The 25,488-nt window shown below is 38.8% G+C and overlaps 1 protein-coding gene across 4 annotated transcripts in view; it reads left to right on the top strand.

Moving 5' to 3' along the window:
• The first annotated feature begins 6,071 nt into the window (after positions 1-6,071).
• The window catches only part of NALCN (sodium leak channel, non-selective), a 245,206-nt gene continuing 225,789 nt past the window's right edge, over positions 6,072-25,488 (top strand). For 2 of the 4 annotated variants that reach the window (XM_071807107.1, XM_065829703.2), the window contains exons 1-3: positions 6,072-6,406; positions 14,705-14,851; positions 17,173-17,355. In XM_071807107.1, coding sequence (XP_071663208.1) covers positions 14,744-14,851; positions 17,173-17,355 — 291 coding nt within the window. In that variant the 5' untranslated portion in view covers positions 6,072-6,406; positions 14,705-14,743. Of the gene's footprint in view, positions 6,407-6,955; positions 8,356-8,493; positions 8,614-14,704; positions 14,852-17,172; positions 17,356-25,488 lie in introns of those variants that run through there. The other 2 variants (XM_071807101.1, XM_071807097.1) reach the window with 2 other exon arrangements.

Genomic DNA, 25,488 nt, shown 5'->3' with positions numbered 1-25,488 from the left:
ACTTTTACCTTTGTCAGAATTGTTTTGGTAGTAAAGTGATTTAGAATAATAATAAAACATGGCGGGGGGGGAAGGTTTTTTACTGTAAGAGTGATCTAACACTGGAACAGAATGTCCAGAGAAGTGGAGTCTCCACCCTCGGAGATAATCAAAAGCCACCTGGACAGGGTTCTGGGCAATCAGCTCTAGGTAACCCTGCTCTGAGCAGACGTGTTGGACTACACAGCCTCAAGAGATCCCTTCCAACCTTAAATATTCCATAATTCTATGACTCTGATAATATACTGTGCTACTGGACAACATTTGATTTGGTGTGGGGAGACAGATGGACTCTGACTACTCCCTTATTATAGTCTCTTAGTGGCCAGCTTAATTTTGCCATCACTTTAACAAAGTCATTAGGTTTGCAAACCACATTCCATGCTACTTTTAAGGATTTTCATTTCAACAAAACAAAGCAAAAATGCACATTCAGTGAACGGTCTAAGCTCAAAAAATAACTGGAGACCACCAAAATTTGTCAAAGAATCCTCCTGGGTTTCCATGGAAGCCATTTTAGTAACACCGTGGATTTACATCCGTGGAAACATTGCGGAGGCATTCACTTACACAGCAATTTTCTAAAATTAACCAGAAGCTGAAAATCCCACATATCACAGAAGTTATTATTTCTCCAGAAAACGTGGAATGATGAGAGTTGGAAGCTCCCAGTCGTTCTTCATCACTTCTGCCAAGGATACACAATCACTACATGAGATGGCTGCGAAGATCTAAGACAAACCACTTCAACACCCATGATGGAGTTAACCAAAATCTGTTTAAATTAGACAGTTCAGAAGGGCATTCAGCCACTGGAAGTCATTGCTGTGCCAGCTGATGGTGGCCTTGGAAGGGAGCGAGAGGCAGAGTACACCAGAGCTACGTGGTACAGAAAATCTTATGTTCGCTTTGCTGACATGACATGGAATCTGGGACAGCTGATGGTATCACACAGCGAATAGAAATAGCTTTTGGAGTTACAGGATCAAGGTTAGAACAAGATTAAAGCTCAGCTGGCCTGAATGTAACTGGCCTGAACAGTAGTGAATCTAAGCTACCAAACAGTTCATAGGTCAACATTAATCGAGTTGTTACTGTGTTATACTCTAGTGTAAAACCTTAGCTTACTCTTTCAGGTCCCAGATGAAACTTTAAATAGTAGGTAGGTCTTTTGTTTGTTTAATGTTTACGAGTTAATTCCCCCAAACAGCAATAATACCCTGCTTCTACAGCAGCCTGAAGGTAGCATGAGATTTCTAAGCATGAGTTTGCAAGACAGCTCAGAATGCCAGCTATAATAGTATGTTTTAAAAAACAGACTACTGCATTCTTAACTTTATTTCAGAAAGTCAGTCAAGCTCAGGTGTAATCCAAGCTAACAGCATCGCTGAAGTTTTAATTATCCTACTTGATAACTGGGAATGAGGCCAAGAAAGGAAATAAATGGGCATGTCATGTTCCAACATAAATTCTCGTTCTGCGATCAAACTATGCCTTATTTCTCGAAGGGACAATGTTCTTTGCTGCTGGGAATCCTGAAAAATCTAAAATAGTGGCAAATACAATAAAGAATGTTTGTGATTTCTGTATTTATTTTGATTAGCTACCTCAATGAGTTAAAATGAAAGATCATTCTCAAATTTTGACTGAAGAGTAATTTCTAGGGATGGTAAATTAAAAAATAGATACTGCTGACTTCTTAAAGGCAGAACTGCAGTAACTCAGGTTTAGTGCCTGAGTTGAACATACGCACACCAGATTCTCCAGGCAACAGCGACTATTCTCTTATGGTTTCAATGCTCTGTCTTGCACTGAGTCCTGTTGCTTGTTATTAAACCAAAAATGAAGGAGAGACAGACGTTAAGAAAAAGGAAGGGGAGAGGGAACACCATTATTGCCCTCTTCTGAGTGCTTTTCAAAAGTAAGAGCACATGGCACTTTTCAAAAGGAAACCAAATATATATACAGGTAGCTGTAGACTTAGGACACTCCTCATGGTTTGAAATTTTGAAATCCAAATTACTTGTGATCATCAACCAACCTTTTCCTGCAGTCATTAGTCTGACATTGCTCCATGGTAATTTCTGTTACGGTCACACGCTGCAGAACGAGACCACGTCTTGGCCACAGCCACACAGATGGATGGAAGAAATCCAGGCTGCTGGACTGGTTTGAACCACACAGAGCCCTGGTAAGACCAGGGTGTTTCTTGACATGTGCAGAGCAGAACCTCAGACTACAGGAGAACTTTGTGGTAACCACCATTAAGATGACTAAGGACCTCGGATGGCCTGGAGCTACTAAGCAACAAAGCAGGAATAGAGCAGCTTTTGACTTGTATCCTATGCCTAAATGATTAAATCTTCCTTTGGGTCTGAAGTTTAATTCTGAATTTCTAAATGACATTTTGTGACCTTTTTTAAAAGCTCAAGCATCGTTTCAAAATGAATATTTCATGAATTCTTTCACTCATTATGGAATATCTGAAATCTGATCAAGCAGTGAATTCCTTTCTAAGTGGTAAATCAAATTCTAACAATGGCATTTCCAATAACCTCAGCTCCTTGGGATGTTTTTATAATTTGTGTACGTTACTCTTCAGCTCCTCAACAGACACTTATGGAAAGTAAGGACAAGAGAGCTACAAATAAAGCTCAAATAAATTAAGAAATAAAAGCCCATAATTTCACTATTTCTAAATTGGCTTTACTTCCTTTCAATCACAGTAGGATAATTAAAATACAAGTATTGGTGTGATAATGTGCATTTATACAGACGTCAGCAAATGAGAGAGTAGCAATTCGATTTCATAAGATGGAATTGTGGGTCCCCAACACAAGTTGCTTTCCCTTCTTAACTCTTGTTCCTCCTCACTGAAAATGGGGAAGATAAGGATGTTCATTACTTGCCTGTTTGGCACACTCTAGAAACACTTCACTTTAATTATCCAAATTCTGCAACAAAACATGCAAAACTAAGTAACTGTTTTTCTTTCCCCATTATTCTCCAGGACTTACTGAGTAAGTCGGTCTAGGAAACTTTGGTTTGTCAATTGCCTTTTATATAGGAAGATCTGACTGTGTTTGCAGCTCATGTTACAGAAACTGAAGTGACAGGTAAGGCTGAAAATTCTCCCCTTGAATTCTCAATATCAGTCTTCTGGAATTTTCCAAAATTTCCTTTTAAATCCCCATGGCCAGTTTCCACCATGTGTTGAAGTTTGAAGATCGAATAAGGAAATTCCTTTATCTGTTCTAGACTTATAGATGAGAGGTAAATCTTTACTAAGACATGTCTTTCCTTTTGACTTATATCACATGACCATGAAGTAGCATCTTGAGATTAACTCCCAAATTCAGTCCTTATCTAATGTGTTTACAGCTTGCTCTTTAGGTCAGTGGGAACTCTGTATCAGAATAAAAACAAACTTCAGCCCTAAATATTAAACATCAGCATGGACTTTAAATGAATCATAGACTCTTTTTCAAAATTATATCAGCAATTTTGTAAATATTTAACTTTTCCATTTTATCATCATATACCTAATATATGCCGCTTAAGTTTTAAAATGTTCATAACTGCTTTTCCCATGACAGACATGAAAGTAAATTTGTGGTGCGATAGCAAGGCAAGAAATGGCTTTTTCTTGCAAACAGCAGACCTTCACTGTCTGCACAATTATTTAAATGAAAGGCACTACTATTTTTCTTTTGCACATGTGCAGGTACATCAAGGCATTAAGGACGAAAACCTTCTTCCAGTGTTAGCATCATCTGACACAAGTGGTGCTCATGAACAGGCTGTCCAAGAGAATCCAACCTTCTGCTAAAAGTGTGGGTTCCCCCTGAGTAGCCTGGAGTTCACAGAGGCTCAGTATGGGCAGCTAGGTCAAAACTTAACAATGGGTTACCAAATATGATACCAGGTAAAAGTAGAAGCTTGAAGCACATATGAAAATATGAATTCTGTAATACAAACCACATGTAAGGAAATTAATCCCCTTTTATTCGACGCTCGGTATTTAAAATGGTATTTAAAACACTGCATTGAATTTTGAGCCCCTCTCCAGAACATAAAAGACATGAATATGTAAGTTCAGCGGCAGGCCAATGTGGTGGTTGAGGCTGAAGGATGTGCTTCATCAGGAGAAGCTGCAGGAGCTGGGCTTGCTGAGCCTGGAGAAGGGATGGCTTTGGGGGCACCTAAGAGTGGACTGCCAGAGTCTGCGAGGAAGCTGTCAAGAGGACAGAGCTGGGCTCTTCCCAGTGCAGCAGGAGAATGAGAGACAGTGGATGAGAGAGGGTCCAGCTGTGTGTCAGGAATAAATCCTTCACCATGAGGACAGTCAAGCCCTTGCACAGGTTGCCCAGGAAGGCTCTGCAGTCTCTGTCTTGGAAGGTTTTCAAGGCCCAACTGGATTAAGCTCTGAGTAAGCTGGTGTGATCCCGTAGCTGAGCCTGGTTTTGGCAGATCGGTCAGACCAGATGGCCACTCGAACTTCCTTCCAACATGAACTGTTCTATCAAGAATTATTTTTCCTAGGCCAGTATATCCATAGGAAAACTGTTGCACAAAGTCACATCTGCTGACAAATGTTGATTTCTTTAGCTTCAATATAACTGCAATGTTTCACTGTTTGCAACTGGTAGTTTTCATTTCAGAGATGCTATCACCAACAGCATAATACCAATACCAGTAACACCAAGTAATAAATTATAACTGGGGAAGAAAAAGACAAAATGTGAAGAGTATTATTTGTAAGCATATTTATTCTGAAATTGATTTGGTTTCCCATTTGTTTGTTTGTCTGTTTTTCATGAGATATCAGGTGGCTGTTTGCTATCAAATACCCTAGTCCTGCAAACACTAAAATTAGGTGCTTAGATTTACTGGAATTGCTAATGCTGGTAATACTCATACGTAAGTGCTGGCAGGACCACATCCATAATCCTGAGGCCAGCTCCCTAACTGGCTTATTATTTTTTGTTGTAAGCATCAAATAGATATAATCTCAAGGAACCTAATGCAATTTATGGCAGACACTTTCCTTCTGCTTTCTGGGGTATTTTGCCAAGGCTTTTGTTTTTTTAAATCCTATTCCATGTCTTTAATGCCATCGTAGCACCAACTGCTCTTGCAGGATTACATATTTTAATTTTGCTAATTTTACAAGCTCCAGACGCTATGGGCTCACATTACTTCACGTTAACTAGTTTCATTTAAACACAAATTATGATTTACAGAAATGTACCCTTTTTGCTAAGAAGTATACTGATTGCCACATGGCAACTTCATTCATAGAAACAGTTTTCCATCTATTTATTTATCTATCCATATATTTATGTTATCTCTTTGCAACAGGTGATGCTATTTGATGGTTTTATTTCACCATGGAGCTCAACGTTGAGCCTTTATGTGGCTCTTCAGGAATGTGAAAATAAACCGGACTGCCCAGCAGAAGCTACCAGTGAAGTAAATGCTCTACAGCGGCGAAGAAGAACACGAGTGCTGAAAAAGCTTTGAGACGCACAAATGCGATTTCTTACCAAAATAAGGTAACTATGGTAGTATTTCAAGACCATCATTAAAAAACAAACAAACAAACAAACAACCCAAGCAAACAAAAAACAAAAAAACAAACAAGAAACCCCAAACCACAAAATAAACAAAACCAAACACCAACCAACAAAAAAACCCACAATCACCAACAAAAACCAATATAAAACAAACAAACAAACAAAACCAAAACAAAAAAACAACAACCAAAAAACCCAAAACACTAAACTCTCACCCAAAGCCAAAACCTCCCAAATTACTGCAAAAAGACCATTTTAAACGACACGGCTGTTCCAAGCAGCAGTTTCTTCACGGCCAGTGCCTGCTCGGCCTCGGAAGGGGTAACACCCATATTCTCTTACCCATTTTGCTCACAATTTGCGTGTTTTGGGGCCCAGCGAAAACATTTCCATGTCACTGTGGGAGTGTTTAGCGTGACGGGACCGCCACCCCCGTGGGCTCACCCCTGCCTCCCGAGCTGCTAAGCCTTACTTCTTCTTAACCGGGAGGCTTTACCAACTCAAGGGTGGTGGTTATTTCAATTTTTGTTTAACCTGCGTGGAGCGGCCGGTCCCGTTTCCTCCTCACCTGCTCCTTCCCCGGCCCGCAGCCGCCCCGCCCGGTGTCCCCTCCCCGCGGCCGCCGTTGCCGAGAGACCGAAGGCGGCCGCCGCTGCCGGGCGGGCCCCGCCGCCCCGATCCGCCGCGGGAAGGACGGCGTTCGAGGCAGGCACACAACCCTAACACCTCACACACCCGCGGGGGGCCGCGACCGGCCCCTCCCGGCCGCGCCATGAAGGGAGATGCTGGCGGTAGGTCGGAAGCGGCGGGCGCGCCTTGCTGCGCGGCGCTCGGCTCGGTAACACCGCGGGCCCCGGCTCCTCCCCGGCCCCTCGATCGCCGGCGGCCGGCGTGGCTTTCTCACCGGGGAACCCCGGGGTGACGGGCGCGGCGAGAGACCTGGCCGCCTCCGGGGGGCGGGAAGCAGGGACTGTAGCGGCCTCCACATCGCCCACCGCAGCCTTCGCTCCCCGGAGGTGAGGGGGGTGCTGCTGCCGGGCCCGGCGGGGGCAGGCGGACGGCGGGGGGCGAGCTTCCCGCTCCCTGCGGTACCGGCCTGCCCCGGCCTTCCCCCTCCGCCACATCCCTCAGCGGGAGATGCGTGCACCGGGGCAAGGCAGGGCCGTGGGGTGAACAGGCCTCTTCATTTATCATAGGCCGGGAGTGCAGTAATTTAACGGGGTGGTTGAGGATGGGGTGAGCTGTGGGGAGCTGCTGCCCTGAGCGGGGGTTTGCCACGGGGTTTGGGGTGCTTGAAGGAAGAAATGTACCAAGGCCTGAGGTCAGTCTCTAACAAGCAGCATCAGTGGTTTCAACACCGTTCACTGAGTGGAGGGAGGGGTGCTTAACAATTTGTTGTTGTTGACATCTTAACACTCCCGGTAATGTCAGAGACACGTTTCTAGGAAGGATGGAGGTTTCTGGTGGTCTTTGCATGCAGATGCAGCTTTTAATTAACCTGTGATGCCATGTCAGTTACCTGTTGTTGCATTCTGAGTCACTCATAAGGGAAATATTTGCAGTGAGAAAATACTAAATAAATACTATTTGGGTCTTTTGGTTTCGTCTTAAGCACTTTCGATTTCCTGTTCCATTTAATTGTCCCTCTCTTCATTTCCTTGCACAGCAGCCGCATTCCACCTGCCCTCTAAGTGACCAACAGAGAAATAATACTTATTAACAATGAACTAAGTTTAGCTGCATAAATCGCAAAATACGTCAATGGAGGGAGAAAAAAATTATTTGATTTGATCCCTCTGGCTGCCAGAAGGTTCTAGTTCCCTGCAAGTTCATGCATATATACCTTTGGGGACTTTCAGGAACAGTTGGGGGGAAATTTTGTTTAACCATTGGGGCTTAGTACTGTGTTTTAAAATGAAATTTTAAAGCCATAACAATCAGCATGCCATTTATGTTTCAGAAATGTTGACTCGTAGCCTTTTTGTTTGGCACATCTGTTTTATTTTAATCTGAAGTTTGGTCCATCACAGTTCATTCTCATTTAAGCTATACCTCCTGGAAAGACAAGTTATTCAGTTTTTACTTATTTCCAGCTTCTGGACATTGCTGGCACCATGAATACTATGTAGACCTGTGTGGCATTGATCAAAACCCAGGTCTTGAGTCACAGCAGTTTCAGGTCTGAAACCTTCTCCACAGGAGATGAGTAGTATCAAGCTGTGTTGTAGGGAGTAATGGGCTATTGGACCAAGCTCTAGAAGAGATAGGGAGGTTTGGATTTTTATGGATAAGAAAGTCTTCTTAAGGTATGAGTATCTCATGATGAGATAGAACTGTTAATGGCTTCTGGGAATTTGAGTTCCCCCCTGAGGGGTTTAGGAATTCAGGCAGTTGCAAACAATATTTTTTATGTGTTTATGAGTAAAACAGAGGTGTTGGATTCACAAATTATTTTTACTGTGTTACTAACAGAATACTTCCATGGTTGGAAAAGGACTTGGATGTCCCGTAGATTTTGAACATGAAATCTTTCTGGAGATAAAGAGCAAAGTCAGCCTGATACGGGCACTATGAGTAGAATAATATTTTATTTCCCTTTCAGATTCTTCCTCTTTTCTTTATCTCCATAGCCTCTTTTATTTCCTTTGAAGTTTCCTGTATCAGTTAAGTCCTGCTAAATGTCTTGCTGTGGGAGATACCACTCCTAGACTGTGGTCGCAAATTCTCTTGGTTCTACTAGGTAATTTCTTTTTCCTTTATTTTATGTGATGTTTTATTTTTCTCTCATCTCTTTGCCACTCCTCCTGCCTGTGCCCCCCCCCCCCATCCCCGGCGTCATGAGGGTGCAAGTGGAACAAGATGCACAAAGAAGTTGTACAGTCTCCATCATTGGAGGTTTTCAAGACCAGACTGGAGTAACTGGAGTAAACCACAGTAGCCAGGTCTGACACCAGAGTTGACCCTGCTTAAGAGGACATTGGAGCAGAGACCTCCTGAGGTGCTTCCAACCTGAGTTAACTTAAAATTCTATGATCTCAGTTTTGCGTTTAATTTTTCTGCTGAAGTAAAGCCTTCAAGTCTGGTCTTTTCTTCCTGAACTGTTACAATCATTCTGTTTATGAAGGTGGTAGTATAGTAGCAAAGGTTGTGGCTGCAACTTCTAGGAACTGCCCTGCAGCAAAGAGAATGTGTATCACATGTCAATGTGTTTGTTTTCAAGGAAAGATAAAAGGATAAGAAGGAAGAGTCCTAATTTTGTTTTCAGGATTTCAAGTTTAAAATATGAAGGTGTTAACCGTTTCACTGGTGATTCCTTAAATGATGGAAAGTGAAGAATTTGGGAAGGGAAGATGATCTAGAATGTTCAAATTTCTTAAATAATTATTTTAGCCAAAATTGTAGCAATGCTAAGATAACATAACCACTGTTTATTTTAATTTTTAATGTATTTCCATTTAAATTATGAAAGGATGTGTATACAAGGATCTAGACACACCAACATGTAATTAGTGGTACAACAAAATCTCAGCAACATTAAAATAATAACTTAAGCAGGCACACTGCCAACCATCTGCCTACAGAGAAGCTCCTTTCCACCCCTGCATCATTCTGGGAAGGATGCCCCAACCATTTCTTTAAAACCTTGAAGAACAGATCTGCAGGATTCACAGCAGGTTACTGAATGTGTGGTATTTTAGAGAGAGGACAGGTTGCTCCATGAATCCTCTCAAAGAACAACCTGCTGCTACCTGCCCCCTTGCTTTCACAAAGGGCTACAACACAATTTCCACCTGGAGATGAGTAGAATGCAAAAGTAAATCCCAGAACACTGCTCTCGTATTTTCTCCAGCATGATTCTTACAAAGCACATTGCTGCTTATCTTTGGCAGCTACGGGCTGTTAAGGAATTTCATACAGACTACATTGCAGTAGACTCATCTTAGGGCAGCACGTGGGGGGTAGGTGGCCTGCAGTAGAAGTGAACTTTTGAAGTAATCTAACTGTTAAACCATTCTGGATATCCATAAAGGGAATGTATTAGCAGCAGAATATTCTCTACATATAATCATCATGCTTTCAGTGGCCATCATTAAATTTTAGCATTTTATCACCCGTTCCAACGAGAGTTATGTCTAAGGGTACATTTGAATTGTAGGGCTTGGAAAGCTGGCCTACTCTCCAGTCACGCTAACACCCAGTGCGTTGGAGGGAGACTGAAGGTGCTCAGCACTCTGGTGCTTTGGTTTCCACTGGAACAAAAAGCTCATTACTTGTGCAAGAAAGTAGCTGCTTCATGCTCAGATGTGTCCCTCCTTTCAGGATACTTGGGAAGCTGGAACTGTGAAATGTGAGACTGTACCTGCTTTTTACTGGCGAAGTAGCTTTTACTCAATGCAATTTATTAAAAAATGTCGAAGAGCAAACCAATTTTGTTTCAAATTGTGAAGTTCATTCTCTGGCTATATCACAGAACCATGCGTACGCCTAGGTTCTTCAAAATTGTGTCTTCCAGATGTTAGAAGGCTACTAGTAAAAAGGACTCATGATATGACCTTGTGTGGTAGTAGCAGTGGGCTGTTTATCTGACTCATATGAGATCTGCTTTTGTATGCAATGTTATGTTTGATTCTGTCTGCTGAATAGGTCTGAATTATTTTGGCTCTGATAGGTCTGGGAGGAAGAACTTCTGTTTAAGAAATAAATTTTGGGTGAGCGTTTTCCTTACCAGATGATAAGACATCAGAGATGTGTTGGGAACAAAGAGCTGAAGTCTGGACACCTGTTTTCAATGTTCTTACATCGGCAGCCTTAAGCAGCTGTTAAACCTTCATCAATCCATGAACCCTAGTCTGGTAGTTTTGGTCTGGTGTCCTGTTAGTAAGTACAAGATGTCACGAGCTGTTCTTTCCTACTTGTATCCAAATTATTTGAAATTGTGAATGTGATTTTTAGGATATTTCCTTCAGTATACCTTCTTTGTGAAGAATCCTGCTTGATCGTAACAATACTGAACTTTGGTCCGCTCTTAGCAGCATGCTGTGTTCAAACTAAGGATGAGATCTTTAAGAACATTTTATCAGATGCAGTAAGAATAACACACAGGCAGAAAAAGTACGGAAGTAAGTTTTTCCTTGGAACTAGTTATGAGTTAATAACATCCACAGTGGCATGTGCCATGTGATTGTATACATTGGAGTTCTGTCTTTATGAGTATTTGCCACTTTGTGTGTCCCAGCTCTGGAAATAGTTGGAAGGCAAGTTGGTGTTTTCAGAGAAGAGAGAATTGGTGTTAAAGAGAGTGCTTATAGGTGGCCAGTCCTGGGAGGACCTTCAGGCAGTGCTCACATGATCTCAGGTGACAAAGTCAATAGACAGTGAGAAAGAAATATGTCGGAAGCTAGACATTACTGATTCCAAGGATTTGTATGACTTTTAAACTCTCTCCATGAGTCATATATAGGAAAATCTGCTTTATTTTTGTATTTTTTTTCTGTGAAGTCATTTTTCAACTGCCTTATTTGTCTACCAGAGCATTTATAAGCACATTTTCCTGACTTTGTGACAGAGATTTCTTGAGCAGATTATGCTGTGTACAGTGAGCTTGCTTTGTAAACGAGACACAGATTTTTCAGCTTTTGATGTTGTGTAGGATCAGCTACTTTTTAAAATTTGTCGTTTGATTTTTGTAGGAAGTGCAAACTTCCATCAGCAGGAATGTCTTGTCGTTAGTGTGGATATCACAAACTGGGATTAGACCTTCTTCAGACTTTGTTTCCGAAGTGCACAGTGGGTCTTAAGTTCACCACTATTGTAGAAGTATACTTTCATTTCAGCAGAACCTGCAATTTTACTGATTGGTAGTGGTTTAGACAGTGTAGTGGTTGCTTAACATACCTGCAAATTCAGGGAGAGAAAGGGGGAGGGAAAAGTGAATTTGAAGGGGCTCCATGTGTGGGTAATCTATGTCGTTTTCTTCCTTTAAATTGTCTTTGCTTCTAAAAATAGAGGAGAGATTTAAAAGCAAATACGCTACATTCCTCCCTGAAAAGGCTGACACCTGCACTGTGTATTTTCATTTCTACTGTAAAGAAAATACTCCAAAGAAATATGAAGCGGATGTAGCCCCAAAAGTCCGTGATATTTTCCTGTCTCAAAACTTGTCTTTGCCCTGCACACAATATTTCTTAAAAACTCTGGAGCTATAAATATATCCTAGAGAATGTATTAAGCCTTTCATGTTAATAACAGGTTGTGATCAAAGAAAGACTTAATGATGTGTGTTGGAATCAATGTGGGAACTGCAGGGGTGCGTTTGTGGTGGGGCATAGGGAGGGCTCCAGCCTTCCCGTTAGCACAGCTTGCTGTCACATGCTGGAAGGAGTTGGTGCACAGCTCCCTCCCTGTTCTTCATCTTTCAGCTCCCTTCCTCCTCTTCCTCTTTCAGCTGATGCCCCCTTGCAGAAATGGGTGCAAAAGGGATTGCAGTGCAAGAGTTAAAATTCTTTACACACGCAACAGAGTCCTGAGGCTGTGCTGGGGTTTGTGTTGCTGTACAGTGATAGACACGTGTAAGAGCCTGTGTGGCCCCTGGAAAAATGAAAGTAGTGAGAACAACAGGAAAAATTGCATTAAAGCTTGAGAGCAACTGTGCTATACTTGGAATAATCTTGCTAAAAACCATTTCCAGAAGATTCCTGGCTTGTGGACTTTATTCTGCATTTTTTGTGGGCATTTTTACTCATTTCAAGTAGAGAAGTAAGCAGGCTGGTTCTTATAATCCATAAATGTTTCCTCCCTTCCGTTTGATTTATCTACATGGTGATTTGTTTATTCAAGGACACCTCTTAAAAATAAGAATTCTAATATCTTTAGTCATAACATTTAAGCATGTGAACTGAATCCATTATGGAGATCTATGTTCATTATATTTTCTGTGCACAGATCAATTAAAACAAACAAACAAACAAAACACTGGGTAAAAGTGTAAATGGGAATTTCATTAGAAGGATATGGCTGATCTTCCTACACATCAGATCTATAAATAAACAATACTGAGAAAAGCATAAAAAACAACAGATCCTCTCTAACAGCCAGTTGATAATTATCTGCTTTCTTTCTCAAATTGACATAACTTGTTATTTAGAGTGTCATTTATTAAAAAAAAACCAGCAGTGGCTTGTCAGTGTTTCATATCCTGAGCCTTTTCTCACAATTATTGATTGTACTTATTGATCCTTTATTTATTGGTATATATTTTCTTAAGAGTTTACTAGAAGTGCTATCATACCCATTACCAGCAATGGTAAACATAAAATTATTTTGTTAATTCACCAGTTAGCTTTTGAGTGAGTTTCCAAAGAAACATATTTGCAGGAAACATATTAGAAAGTGTGTTTATTTTTTTCCTAAGGTCTTGAGAAGTGCAACTTGCAAGACATTGCAGAAGACTTCTTATCACTGTACTAAATGTAGCCATTTTAAGGCTTCATGACCTGAAAAAGTACACCAATATCTCTGAGGCCTCAAGCATTTCTAGTTATGCTTTGGTCCAAGTGGAGAAAATAGGTCAGTACATTAGGCTTAGAAATACATAGGAGAAAGCAGGAAAAATTGCTGAAGAAGAGAAAGTAGTGAATTCAGTTATGAGAAAGAAGTCAGAGCATGAAGCTTGAGCATGAGGATTAAGAGAACATACAACTTGTATGGATATGATTTCAGTCCCAATTTGTTAGAAAATGGCAATTTATAATGTTCATTTTACAATATGTGCATATTTTTAGTGACAGTTTGCCAGTTTCACTTCTACTAAGGTTGCTGTGACTGACTGTACAACACAAATAAAAATATCAGAAGTTTTGCCTTATTTTGTGCCCTTATATAATTTCTGTTTATTTAAAAAAAAAAGTTATTGTGTAATGTTTGCTTCTGCAGCTGGGAGCATCAATCCAGTACCTCAGACATATTGCTTTTGGTCTATCCAAAGACAGACTAATGGTTTAGACTTGGTTTTAAATGTTAGGGAGGAGGTATGAGATAGGTGCATACAGGCAGGAAAACACAAGGCCATACTGATGACACTGTTGTCGTGATCAAAAATTTTAGTTTACTGACAGGTACGAAAGAAGGTATTGAAAAAACTCTGTGGAGACTTGCAAGGAGCTTGGATATAGAGTGTGGCATTTATGGAGTGGCACCACAGGAGAAACCACAAAAGCCCTCTTCTGAAAATGTATAAAGTGAATTAGAGACAGGAGCCAACCTTTTGAATCTGAAAGAGTGAAAATAGAGTAGGAGAAAGACTCTGAGGGACTTGGAAGAAGATTAACAGGTTATGTTTGCCACGATAGCTGAAAGAAGAAGACAGTCAAGGACGTAGAGGTGCGTAGAGTGTTGACGTGGAGCAGTGGCCTATGTGGTGAAGTGGCCAGCAGAGACCAAGCGCACGGGTACTTCTGCGGTCCCGAGTCCGCTGTTCTCCCAGCCCATAAAGAACTGTCTTCCCATGTGCCAGCACAAGCTGCAGAGACAGCCAGCTGTCTGGCTGTTGGATAGATAATTGCTAATATATATTAAAAAAAAAAAAAAGTATTAGAAAAATACATGTTGATAGTTTATGGCAAAAAGGCTTTTCTGATTTCAGTAAAGAACATAACATCTGTTGGCTGTTTAACATCGCCTGTTTGCCTTTGGCTTGTTGGGCTTTATCTCAGCCTAGTGTAATAAATGGAAATGTCACCATTAAATTAAGTGACTCCAGGTCAAATCCATCCAATTATTACTCTGGGTTTAAATTCACAGTGTTAGCATTCTTTTCACATTGGTACAAATTTTCTGCCAGTGTTGCTAAGTTTCTGGTAATTGTTTGCATTTCATACCTTTATGTAAATTTTTGTATACTAACAAGAGTCATGTCAGTGATTTATATGGGGAAAGCTTTTTAATAAAATGGAGATCTTGTGACTCAGTAAGTACAAAAGCAGTTTGCATGAAAACACAATGCTCTAGATTATCTATAAAACTGTTCAAAATGCATTGTAAAATGGTTTTAGTGAATTAATGTCCTCTTTTTTTTTTTTTTTCTTGCCAAGGAGGTTTCATGATTATAAATAACAAAAGTTAACTTCAGGATGCTAAAAAGGAAACAAAGTTCACGGGTGGAAGCCCAGCCAGTTACAGATTTTGGTCCTGATGAATCCTTGTCAGACAATGCAGATATTCTGTGGATTAACAAACCAGTAGGTATCTCTTTCCATAGTTACTAATGTTAAGTTAAATATAACTTTGATTGTTGAAATATGACTTCCATAAGTGATTCTGAAATGGGTATTTGTCAGGAACGAATATTGAGCTACAGTTGCTAATGTACCAGTTCATTTTTTTGCAAAAAGTCCAATCTAAATAAAAAGGTTTATTTTGGTTGTTGCAAACTGATGGGGATGGTTAAGCAGTGTTTGGCAATTAGTTCATCCACTTATTACTTTTTTTAAACAGCCATCCTTTCAGTGTCTCTGGTTCCTAGCATGTTTACTGAAATTAGAAATAAAGTTCATCAAATGAGCTTTTGAAAATGATGTGAAAAGGAACATTTTGTTGCTAAAGTAGTACCCAGCAGTTGGCACTTTTGACTTTGGAATCTCTTACATCACTTATTAATATGAACATGTATTTTGGCTGGTTATTTCAAAGTACAGCTCACATTTTTCTGGTATCATTTAACATATAACCTGCCCTAAGCAACAGATAGATGTAAAAGTGTCTGGCAACTTGAAACTGGGGAAAACTTCTTTGCGAGTGGAGTTATTAATAGAATGAGCCATATTAAGAAAATGCCTTTACCATGTAAATATGGTTATTATGACTAAATTATTTATTCAGCACTCAGTGTGCATCCGGGATTCCTGTATTTTGAATGATTCATACTTTTGCAGAGAAGGCATCTTCACATTTCTCTTAAAGTAGTGCATGAATTTGTTCTTTGTAAAAGCAGAAAATCAAATATTCTGAAATAATATACGTTGTTAGCATTACATTAATTTATAATGGCACTATCATCTCTTTGCAGTATGGATGCTAGATGCCCTCAGCTTTGCTGCTGTGTTTTAACACCAGAATCATGTACAAGGCAACACACATATATTAATTAATGATAAATAATCTTAAATATTATGTTTGTGTTAACTGCGGTAATAAGCTCAAAATGTCATTACAGAAATGTATGCTGGGTAATTTACTTGTGTTTCTCAGCACACAGTACACAGCTTTTTGATGGAATCATTTTTTCTTCTCATGCTGATGGATTAGTTGTATATTGCTTAGCACGCACCATATTAACATTTTACTGTGACAGACAGCATTTGTTATATCAGCACCACTTTAGTGTTAATTTTTTCAGTTGAAACAAGGTTCAAAACAAAGTGGGTATTAATGGGACGTAAGAGATTGTTTATCAGGTACCTTCCACTTCCAAATTATTAATTTTGGCTCAGAGTATGCAGATGATAGACCTATTCCATTCAGGTCAAATATTTACACTTAGGTGAGCGTACAGTAAGTATTAATTAAATTAGAAGAATGTTCTTAAATCTTCTTGATATTGAAAGGCCTGAGGGGCTGTAAATGAGTGTAGAATTTTGCCTCAGAAGAAAAATTGCTATAAATACACTTCAGTGGTTTTTGTTTGGAAATGTTTTTTCTTGCTGAAGTGTCTTTTTGTTCTTGTTTTGACAGATATGACCTTACAAACTCTGATTCATTACACTTATCTGGCTTCAAGATGTTTCAGTGGTGGTTTGGTTACAAGAAAAAAAAATCCAACCTTAAACCCTTGTATTGATACATTCTGCTTTTTTGTTAGATCTCCCACTGTGACTGGCACTGGATATCAGCCTTATTAGTAATGATTGTAATGAGACTGAGACCTAAGTAGTCATAAAAATTAACTGTTCTCTTATAGCAACAAAACTTGTTTGGAACAAAAATGAATCCTGATTTTAAGAAGTAGCGTTCTGTGACAGGGTCTCTTTTGTATTTATTCTTTTAATAAATGGAAGGATGCTTTTAATCCCCATATCTCTCACTTAATTTTTGGAAATGTAAACTGATCTAAAAAGCAGTTCATCAAAATGTGGGACTAAAATTTTCCACAGGTATTTTCATTTAATATATTCACCCGCTTTATAACATCAACTAACATATTGTCTGCACATAAATGTGACAAGTTTCATTTGTAAAGAAACTGGATTACAAATGCTGCAAAGTAAAAATTATAGAATCTTAATTCTCAATTTTCTGGCTCTTAATTCTTGGTTTCTGAATTATACAGCCTCCCAAATTAAGTAATAAAATTATATGTGTATATATATAAACATATAAATAAGATAAAGCCAGGAGTGGTTATTTTTGGGTGAAGACCTTTCACACCTGGATCATGATGTAAAAGAAAAATGCAAATGTGTGTTTACAAAAAGTGCCAGTACAAGTTATATAAACTAAATATTGGAACTTATTTTTGAACATCAAAGCTATCTTGCGTTGACTTTTTTTTTTTTTTCCCCAGTGGGTACATTCTTTACTACGAATCTGTGCCATCATCAGTGTTATTTCTGTTTGCATGAACACTCCAAAGACCTTTGAGCATTATCCTCCTCTCCAATATGTGACATTTGCTCTTGATACTCTGTTGATGTTTCTTTACACTGCAGAGATGATTGCAAAAATGCATATCCGTGGGATTGTAAAGGTAAGCATTTAAACAGTATTCTACATGTGCTTAAGAAAATGATCTGAATATATGCTGGTGACATTTGATCTTTGTTTTTTAACTTCTCAGTTGTTTTTGCTATGGTTGTGTTTAACTGCAGGCAGCACCATGGCATATAAACTGAAAAGACAGTTTGACAAAGATGCAGCTTTACTGAATATTTAATCCCCCAAAATATAATACCAACATTCATAGTAATGATATCCTGCTAAGAAACAGATAGTTTCATTCTATTAGTATAAAGAATGAAAGGAAAAATAAGCTACATATGCATTAGCAGAATATTTTGTGAATGTCTAGAGTTCGGACTTAGAGTTCGGACTTAGAGTACGGACTTAGAACTTTCATTTTCATTTCATAAGGCTGGATGTGTTGTTGTGTGGTTACTTCATTTAAATAAGAACATATGTCTTACTGTGAGCTAAATGAGAAATTTATCATCCTTTACTGAATTTTTTTCTTAGTATAATTCATGTTGGTAAATAAATACTTCCGTTATCATATGTTTACTGCTGTTGCTGGACTAGTTTGTATAAGTAGATATGATATTGGAGAATGAAAAACTACAGTAATCATTATTTTATAGCCTTATTTTATAGCATTATTTTACTGACTGATTCCAGTCTTGCACAAAAAGATACAAATTCAGCTTACATATAGAAAATCCGTCTTCAGACCTTATTGACAATACAACAATGTCCCTGTTGTACAGAATGGATGATCAGTGTGTTCTCCTTCCCTTTTACTCCTGAAAGGTCTGGTGACACCAAAAACATCTGAGGTTGTACTTAGCTCTTTAGTTTGTTCTGAGTTTGCAGATAGCATTTGTTTTTTGCTGCTAAACTAAGCTATTATGTCATCACACTTAATGAATATTAAAATAATAATTAATATCAATATTTAGAAAATTATTGACAGAAGATGATTCTGACAATCTTCATGTGTTGCATAAGGCCAGAGTCATCCCTTGTGAAGTGCTATTGCTGGCTGCTACTTGTACTCTCTTATTCAGAGATGTCCACTAAGAACATTTGAACAGTGTGGGAGTAACAAGTTACTATTACAACCAGTACAGACTTTGCAAATTAATGGACACATAGTTATTAATGCAGAGAGAGGGAGGGGTGACCAACAGTGTGACTTTGTACAAAGCTTGATTTTTCAGCCTTTGTGTGTGGAAATACCAACTTCACTCACAGTCCGTGCCTAAGGGCTATGGATAATATTTTGCTGCATGTACTAAGTGTTTTTCACCACACTGTTTATATTTGTGGGTTTGGGGATATAAACTGGACTAGACTAGTGCAGACTAGAGTAGGACTATTTCAGTCGAATGGGATGTGCATTGATTGTGTAGTCCAACTGCCTGACCACTTCAGGGCTGACCAGAAGTTAAAGGATGTTGTTAAGGGCATTGTCCAAATGCCTCCTGAACACTGACAGTCTTGGGACATTGACCACCTCTCTAGCAACCTTCTTCCAGTGTCTGACCACCCTCTCAATAAAGAAATGCTTCCTGATGTCCAGTTTAAGCTTCCCCTGGTGCAGCTTTGAACCATTCACTGGATACCTGGGAGCAGAGCTCAGCTGCTCACTCGCCATGTCCCCTCCTCAGGAAGCTGTAGAGAGCCATGAGGTCGCCCCTCAGCCTCTTCCTCTCCAAAACAGACAAACCAGAAGTTCTCAGCCACTCCTCATAGGATGTCTTTGTCTTTGATCATCATATGATGAACTTGTCTTTGAAACATGTCTGATGAGTCTGTCTACGCAGAATGAATTGTTGTCTGGAGTTGGTTCCAGTGCCTTAATTACGCATGTATGGATGACAACACAGATTACTTCATTTGCACGCTTATATTTCACTCTTCATTTGTTAGATAAAACTACAGTCAAATAGATTAGACATAACCACTGTTACACAAAGATAGATTATTTAAGTAGAAAATGACTGCATTTATTATTTTAACAACTGAGGATTTCTGTAAAGCTTAATGTCTTGTAGCATTCATCAGTGAATATAGTTACACTGAAATGAAGTGCCTTCATTGGTGCTATTAATGGAGCCATAGAATAACTTAGATTGAAAGGGACCTCCAGTGGTCATCTAGTCTGACCTGCTGCCCAGAAGAGGTCGAGTTAAGTGAAGTTGGCCATAGCCTGGGCTGTCCAGGTGAGTCTCAGACATCTCCAAGGATGAAGATTCCATAAGCTCTCTGGACAGCCTGTTCCAGTGTTTGACCAACCTTGTGGAAAATTTTTTTTTCTAATACTTAATCAGAATTTTCCACATTCCAGCTTATGTCCCTTGCATCTTGTCTTACCACTGTGCGCTTCCAAGAAGATTTTGGCTCCATCTCCTCTGGATCCTCTGGTTAACTAGTTGTAGACAGCAAGAAAGTCTCCCTTTTGTCTTCTCTGCTGAAGGCTGAACAGACCCTTGTCTCTCACCTTTTCCTCCTGCCTCATGTGCTCCAGCTCTCTGACCTTTTTGGTGACCTCACTTCACTCTGTTATGTCCATGTCCTTCTTGTACTGGGGAGCCCAGAGTGTTACTCAGCTCCAAATGAGGTTTGTGGATGTGGTTTCCCAGTTGCTGAATAAAGGGGAAGGATGGCTTCACTGGACTTGGTGGCTACATACTATTCATGTGAATAAGAGAGAACTTTTGGAAAAGGAGATGGTTTTGTGTCATGGATAGCAGCTTTCATAAAACAATGTTAGAACTGGATTAGCCTTTTTTTCAGCTCTTAAAACAGAGCATTTTGAATATGTTATCAAATTGTTTATTTGAATGCTAGTAAATGAATAATCCTCTTTCAGTGAACTATTTTACTTACCCTGTGGATTATTGATTCTAGGGAAAATATTGGTTAAATATTGTAACTCTGCCAAGAACATAATGATCCATGGACTTCTGAAGACAGTGGCAATAAAAGTAAAATAAGACACTGTTTATAAACCTATTAGCATTTATTAAATATGTTATAATATGAAACATTTATATAAGGAAATTTGTTTATGAACTGTAGTCCTAATTTAAGTGTATTCAAGACTTTTAGTGAACGTAGGATCACTGAATATATTGCCACATGTTTCTACTGAACTTTACCATAAATCAGTATTTCTGTGAAGACCTTAGGAATTGAAATGCTAATAAACTTTGAACCATGATTAATGTAAGACTTTAGTCCAGAGAGAAATCTAATTTATGGAGAAGTTAGGCACCATCCACTTAAGTCCCAATTAATAACAATGAAAGTATAGCTGAGCTAAGAAGATTTTGAAAATGTTAAGTCATGTCTAATTAGCACCTCCTGAGGACAAATGAGAAATTTACTTCCTTTGGTTCCCAGGGGTTTTTAGAAAAGGAAAGTAGTTTCTGAAAATCATAGCTTTTTGTCTATAAAAAGTTTCCCTTTTCCCTGTTTAAACTAAATGACAAAATAAAATGATAAATCCATCCAAGTTTTTTTGTTACACCAGAAGGAAAATTAAACTAAAATGTTGCTGTGACATTGGACCTTGTATTACTTGTGTTTTCATCTGAATAATTGTTGCCGTACTAGTAAAATCTACTCAAATATTGGGCTGCTTATGCCTTGTGAGTGTTGGTTGTTGCTTATTTCAATTGCAAAGACAATCAATACAGAGGACTCTTTGAATTACAAGGGCACTGCTCATATTGATATCCACCACCAAAAAAGAAAATAGACATTGACACATGTTTAGACAAGGAGCACCAAATACAAATATTGAAAAACAAAACAGAAGTTGACACTATAGGATATACCTGCTACAAGTCCTGAGGCCCTTCTGTTTTCAGAACAGTATGCTGATATTTCTTATTATTGCTATCATACATTGTTTGCTTCTAATAGGTGTTATGGTAGACTGATTCCTCTGAAAAAATTGAAATGGGTATAAATGTGCAGTCTAATGGATTATATTCAGTATATAGGCACTACCTGAGAAGAAAGTACTGAAAGGCTTGTGATATGATAATCATATTAGAGTTTTGGGTATTGCAGGCTATTGTTACTTGTCATAATTTTGAATTAATCCTAGTAATGTGTCTGTCTTTACCTTGAAACTCATCTCTGAAAAATTAAATACAGGCTATAATTTCTTACTTATTGAGGTCTTCTTAAATACCAAATTCTAGGACAAGTCTACCTAATGTTGGCTGGCAATGTTATATAAAATGTATGTACAAACATTAAGACAACTTGTAATAGTCTGTGAAGTTTTACATGAGATAGAGAATTAGACCAAATCATTTTGTTTCTTACAACAAATTTCTATGCTTGTGTTCTAAATTATGTTCTAGATTGAAGAATGACGACCTGTGCTAGAGCTCACTGTGAAATGATAGAGTGTCTCAGGAAAATCGTGTGTACACAGTATTAAATCTATTTCAAATAGATAAAAACAGTGAATATATAATATCACTGACTAGAGAATAATTTTCATGACTACTACCTGTCTTCCATCTGAGTAGTGTGATGGCAATAAAAGTTATATATTAATTACTTCATCAAGCTAGTTGTTCAGGTAGTTATGAGAGAAACTGCCTTAGTATTATTTTGGTTTATGTTTAACCTATTAGGTTTTTATGAGCAAATAATCTTAAAATGAATTCCAGTCATGAAAATATGCTCTAACAACTACAGCACTACTTTAATAATATTTTAAGAAGTACTGCTTCTGCAATGCTTTGAAATCATTAAAATGTGTGATCTATATAGAAACGTTGCTTGATGTTTATTGGGAAACATAACACGGTGATGCCAGAATACCTGGAGTGTGCAGATTTGCACACATAGGCAAAGTCTGGGTAAAGAACTAACCTCTGCTTCATTGGGATCATAAAACTGGAACTTCTTAATTTAGCTGGAAATGGGTTTTATTTTACTGCCTGCAGCTGGGGATTTATATTTGTATGAAGAATCTGAAAGTGTGCAACCATAATATACTTTGGTTTTGTGAGTGAAGTTGCAGCCTTCTAAGAGATGAATGTAGTTTTGACCACCACAGTACCACACCATGTACCGACATATAAAACGTAATAAATTTAGTGCCATCATGAAAGTTACTGAATTCAATTAGACATTGGTATTTTCATGATTTTTCAGTTCAGAATTCCGCTTTCTTCAATTGATCCTAGATTTATTTGTATGAATGTAAATAGAGCTCAGTGACTCTTTGGTTCTGCTTTCTTTCATGTCCCAGGCTCCTTGGTCAGAAGGAGCTCTTCTATAATCAGCTGCATCAAGGAAGTATTAAATCTGTTCAAATGAAGGCAGATCAGTCTCCTTCACTGTATCCTGAATAAGGTTTAAATTATTCTCCCAATTACAGGATGTTTATGTCTACTGCATAGCATATTGATTGATGGTCAGGTTTCTGAGAGTGCCATGAATTAACTAATCTTTTTGTCTGTCAAATAGTTCAGGAGTCAACTCGTAACTTCAATGACAGGACTCATATTGTCTCAGAATCAAAGGTCACATTTACATGCCCACTGATGGGTCACTTATGAACATGACTGTATGTGCTGGACATAGGCCTGTTCATTGATTCAAAGAAGGTTTCCAAAATGATCTCCTCTTTTAAAAAAAGGAGGTGGGGTGGCATTAGAGAAATGAAAGATAACTCTCAAGCCTAAAACAGATGTGGTATTAGATGAGCATCAGACTTGCGAAAGAAAGCAGGGAGCGTAACCTGTGGTGGAAGGACTTCAGTGTGATGCAAAAATTATTTAAACTTTCTAATCAGATGTCTTCTGAAGGTCATCTCACATGGGTATGAGCAAGGTAAGGATACCTTGCTTTAAAAGTATCTTTATTAGAAGTTTTTATTTTCAGCCTTTGTATTAGGAGATGGAATAAGGACAAAGAGAAATATTCCAGGTAAATTACTTGTATTACACACAATTGCACTGAAGGCATTAAATAAAAAATAACCAAAGAGGAAAATGTGCTAAAGTCCAAGAAACTTTCAGGAAACTGTGTCCATTATTAGAAAGAATTCATGTTCACTACAAAAAAATGGAACCAAGTAACAGCTGTCTCAGGTGAAAATTCAGCCTTTAGGGAATGAGTGATGAATGGATATTGTTTAACTTGATGGAAAATGGGAGGGTGTGTGAAATTGTCTTCATTATACCACATCCCCTTTGCAGCTTTTAATCACAGTCATGTTGGTATTAGAACACCTGCACGGAAATAATGTTGTGAAAAGGAGACATAGTTTATCCTGTTCATCTGTTAAAAGAACTCTCTTAAATAAAAAGAACTCTCTTAGAAGAACTCTCTTAAATAAATAAGAGAGTTGTCTCTCCTGCCTGTTAAAAAGCCTAGTTGACACTTATTTTAGTATCATCGTGCTGCAAATTAGAGATTTTTTTATATAGACAAGTAGTGCACTCAATTTAATAGAAATATCTTTCTTTTCACTGTGCAGTTGTGGCACATGTCAGCTAACAAAAAAGATTATAGAATGTCAGAAGTAACGGTCCTTGACATTTCCCCATTGTTAAATCAATTACATTCACAGCAAAACTTTTGTACTAACTGAAGTAGTTGTGAGTGGATTTGTTAGATTTTATTTCAGGAGTGCTGAGCGCTATTCACCGTCTTCAGCGCTCCTGTGAGGGGGTAGAGTGGATGGCGGCACCGTTCGCTTTCAGCACTCTTGCCGTGAGTTTGTTCAGGAACTGAAACAAAGATGGATATTCTACCAGTGCAGTCACAGATACATAGGAAACGTTTCCTTTGCTTATGTCTAGTACAAAAGGCCAGTTGAGGTAGTTAGCTGAAACTGATGGTTTTCAGCATGTCAGGTGTTCCCAGGCAGCATTACCTCTGTGCAGAGAGTGCAGTTTCCACATTGTTTTTCTGATAGGTGCTTTGGTTGCTGTAGTTGCTGTCTGTCTACTCGAGATAAACCAGGAAGGAGCAGGTTGGATCCTTCCCTGAGCCATGTGGGCATAATTCTGCACATTCAGTTATCTGCCAGTATAAGAAACTTTCCACCTGTAGTGCAAGTGGTGTGCGGTAGATACAGGCTTTTTATGCTGTAATGAAATACTCTGGTTGTAGTCATCTAAACTGGGATCCACAACTGTTTCCAGTGGTAGACCATGTTCGTTTGCATATTCTGACAGTTTCTTTTCTGTGCTTGCATGAAGTAGAGTTTTGGGCTTAAAACAGAAACACTTAGTAGGATTCATCAGCACTAATTTGAGGGTCTGTGATTGTCTGTAATTAGTTGTCTGTGTCTAAAGTAGGCTCTTCCAAAAGGTAATTTATCTGGCCTCTTTCTCTCCATTGACTAAAAGGGAAGCTCGAAGTACCTCGGCTGGAATGTGACATCTCACCTTGAGGTATCTCACAGTGAATGATTACTCTAACTCGTTACTTATAGATTTGTTGTCAATAGACAGTGGGCACTACAGAAACAACTGTATGCCAACTTCTTTAGCGCTTATGGCATTAACTTATTTATGCTTATATTAGATTCTTCTATATTCATCCTAATTCCGAAGTTATGGATTACAGAACTGTTGTTTACTGTACCTTATTGCAAGTATCTGTTTTGCCTTCTTTTCAATTCTTCGAATACTAAACATTCCACCTTCAGCTAAGAGGAATGAAGAAATTACAAAATTAGTTTAATCCTTCTGATAAATGATGGAAATATTAATTGAATTGTGATGAAACACTGTCAGCTGGCTCACCAGCTTTTAGTAACTTTGTCAAGGGAGTTTCTGCTGCATGACAGGCTGAAAACAGAAGATGAGAATTCTGAAATGACTCTGCTCTGTGACTTTAGATATGCTGTATACTGCCTGGCATATAAATGAGTTAAGGATCAGGGAATTGTGTTGCTCTCAAAGGTCATGTAGTAAAACAGAATATGTGACTTCTGTCATCCCATGTCAGCGTTCTCTGATGTGCTCAGTGAAACTCGGTCTTGGGATGTGCACGTCACCAATAGGAGCGAGAACCTCAGTGTAGAGAGCAGGGGCATAACCAGCAGAATCAGTGACAATGATAAGAAAATGCCGAGACGCTTTGTAATTATGTGGAGAGAAAAAGCAGAAAGAGAAAG

The sequence above is a fragment of the Patagioenas fasciata genome, chromosome 1, assembly GCF_037038585.1.
Source record: "Patagioenas fasciata isolate bPatFas1 chromosome 1, bPatFas1.hap1, whole genome shotgun sequence".
In the NCBI taxonomy this organism is placed as follows: domain Eukaryota; kingdom Metazoa; phylum Chordata; class Aves; order Columbiformes; family Columbidae; genus Patagioenas; species Patagioenas fasciata.
Note: the sequence above shows the minus strand (reverse complement) of the source record. Positions and strands in the feature narration are given on the sequence as shown.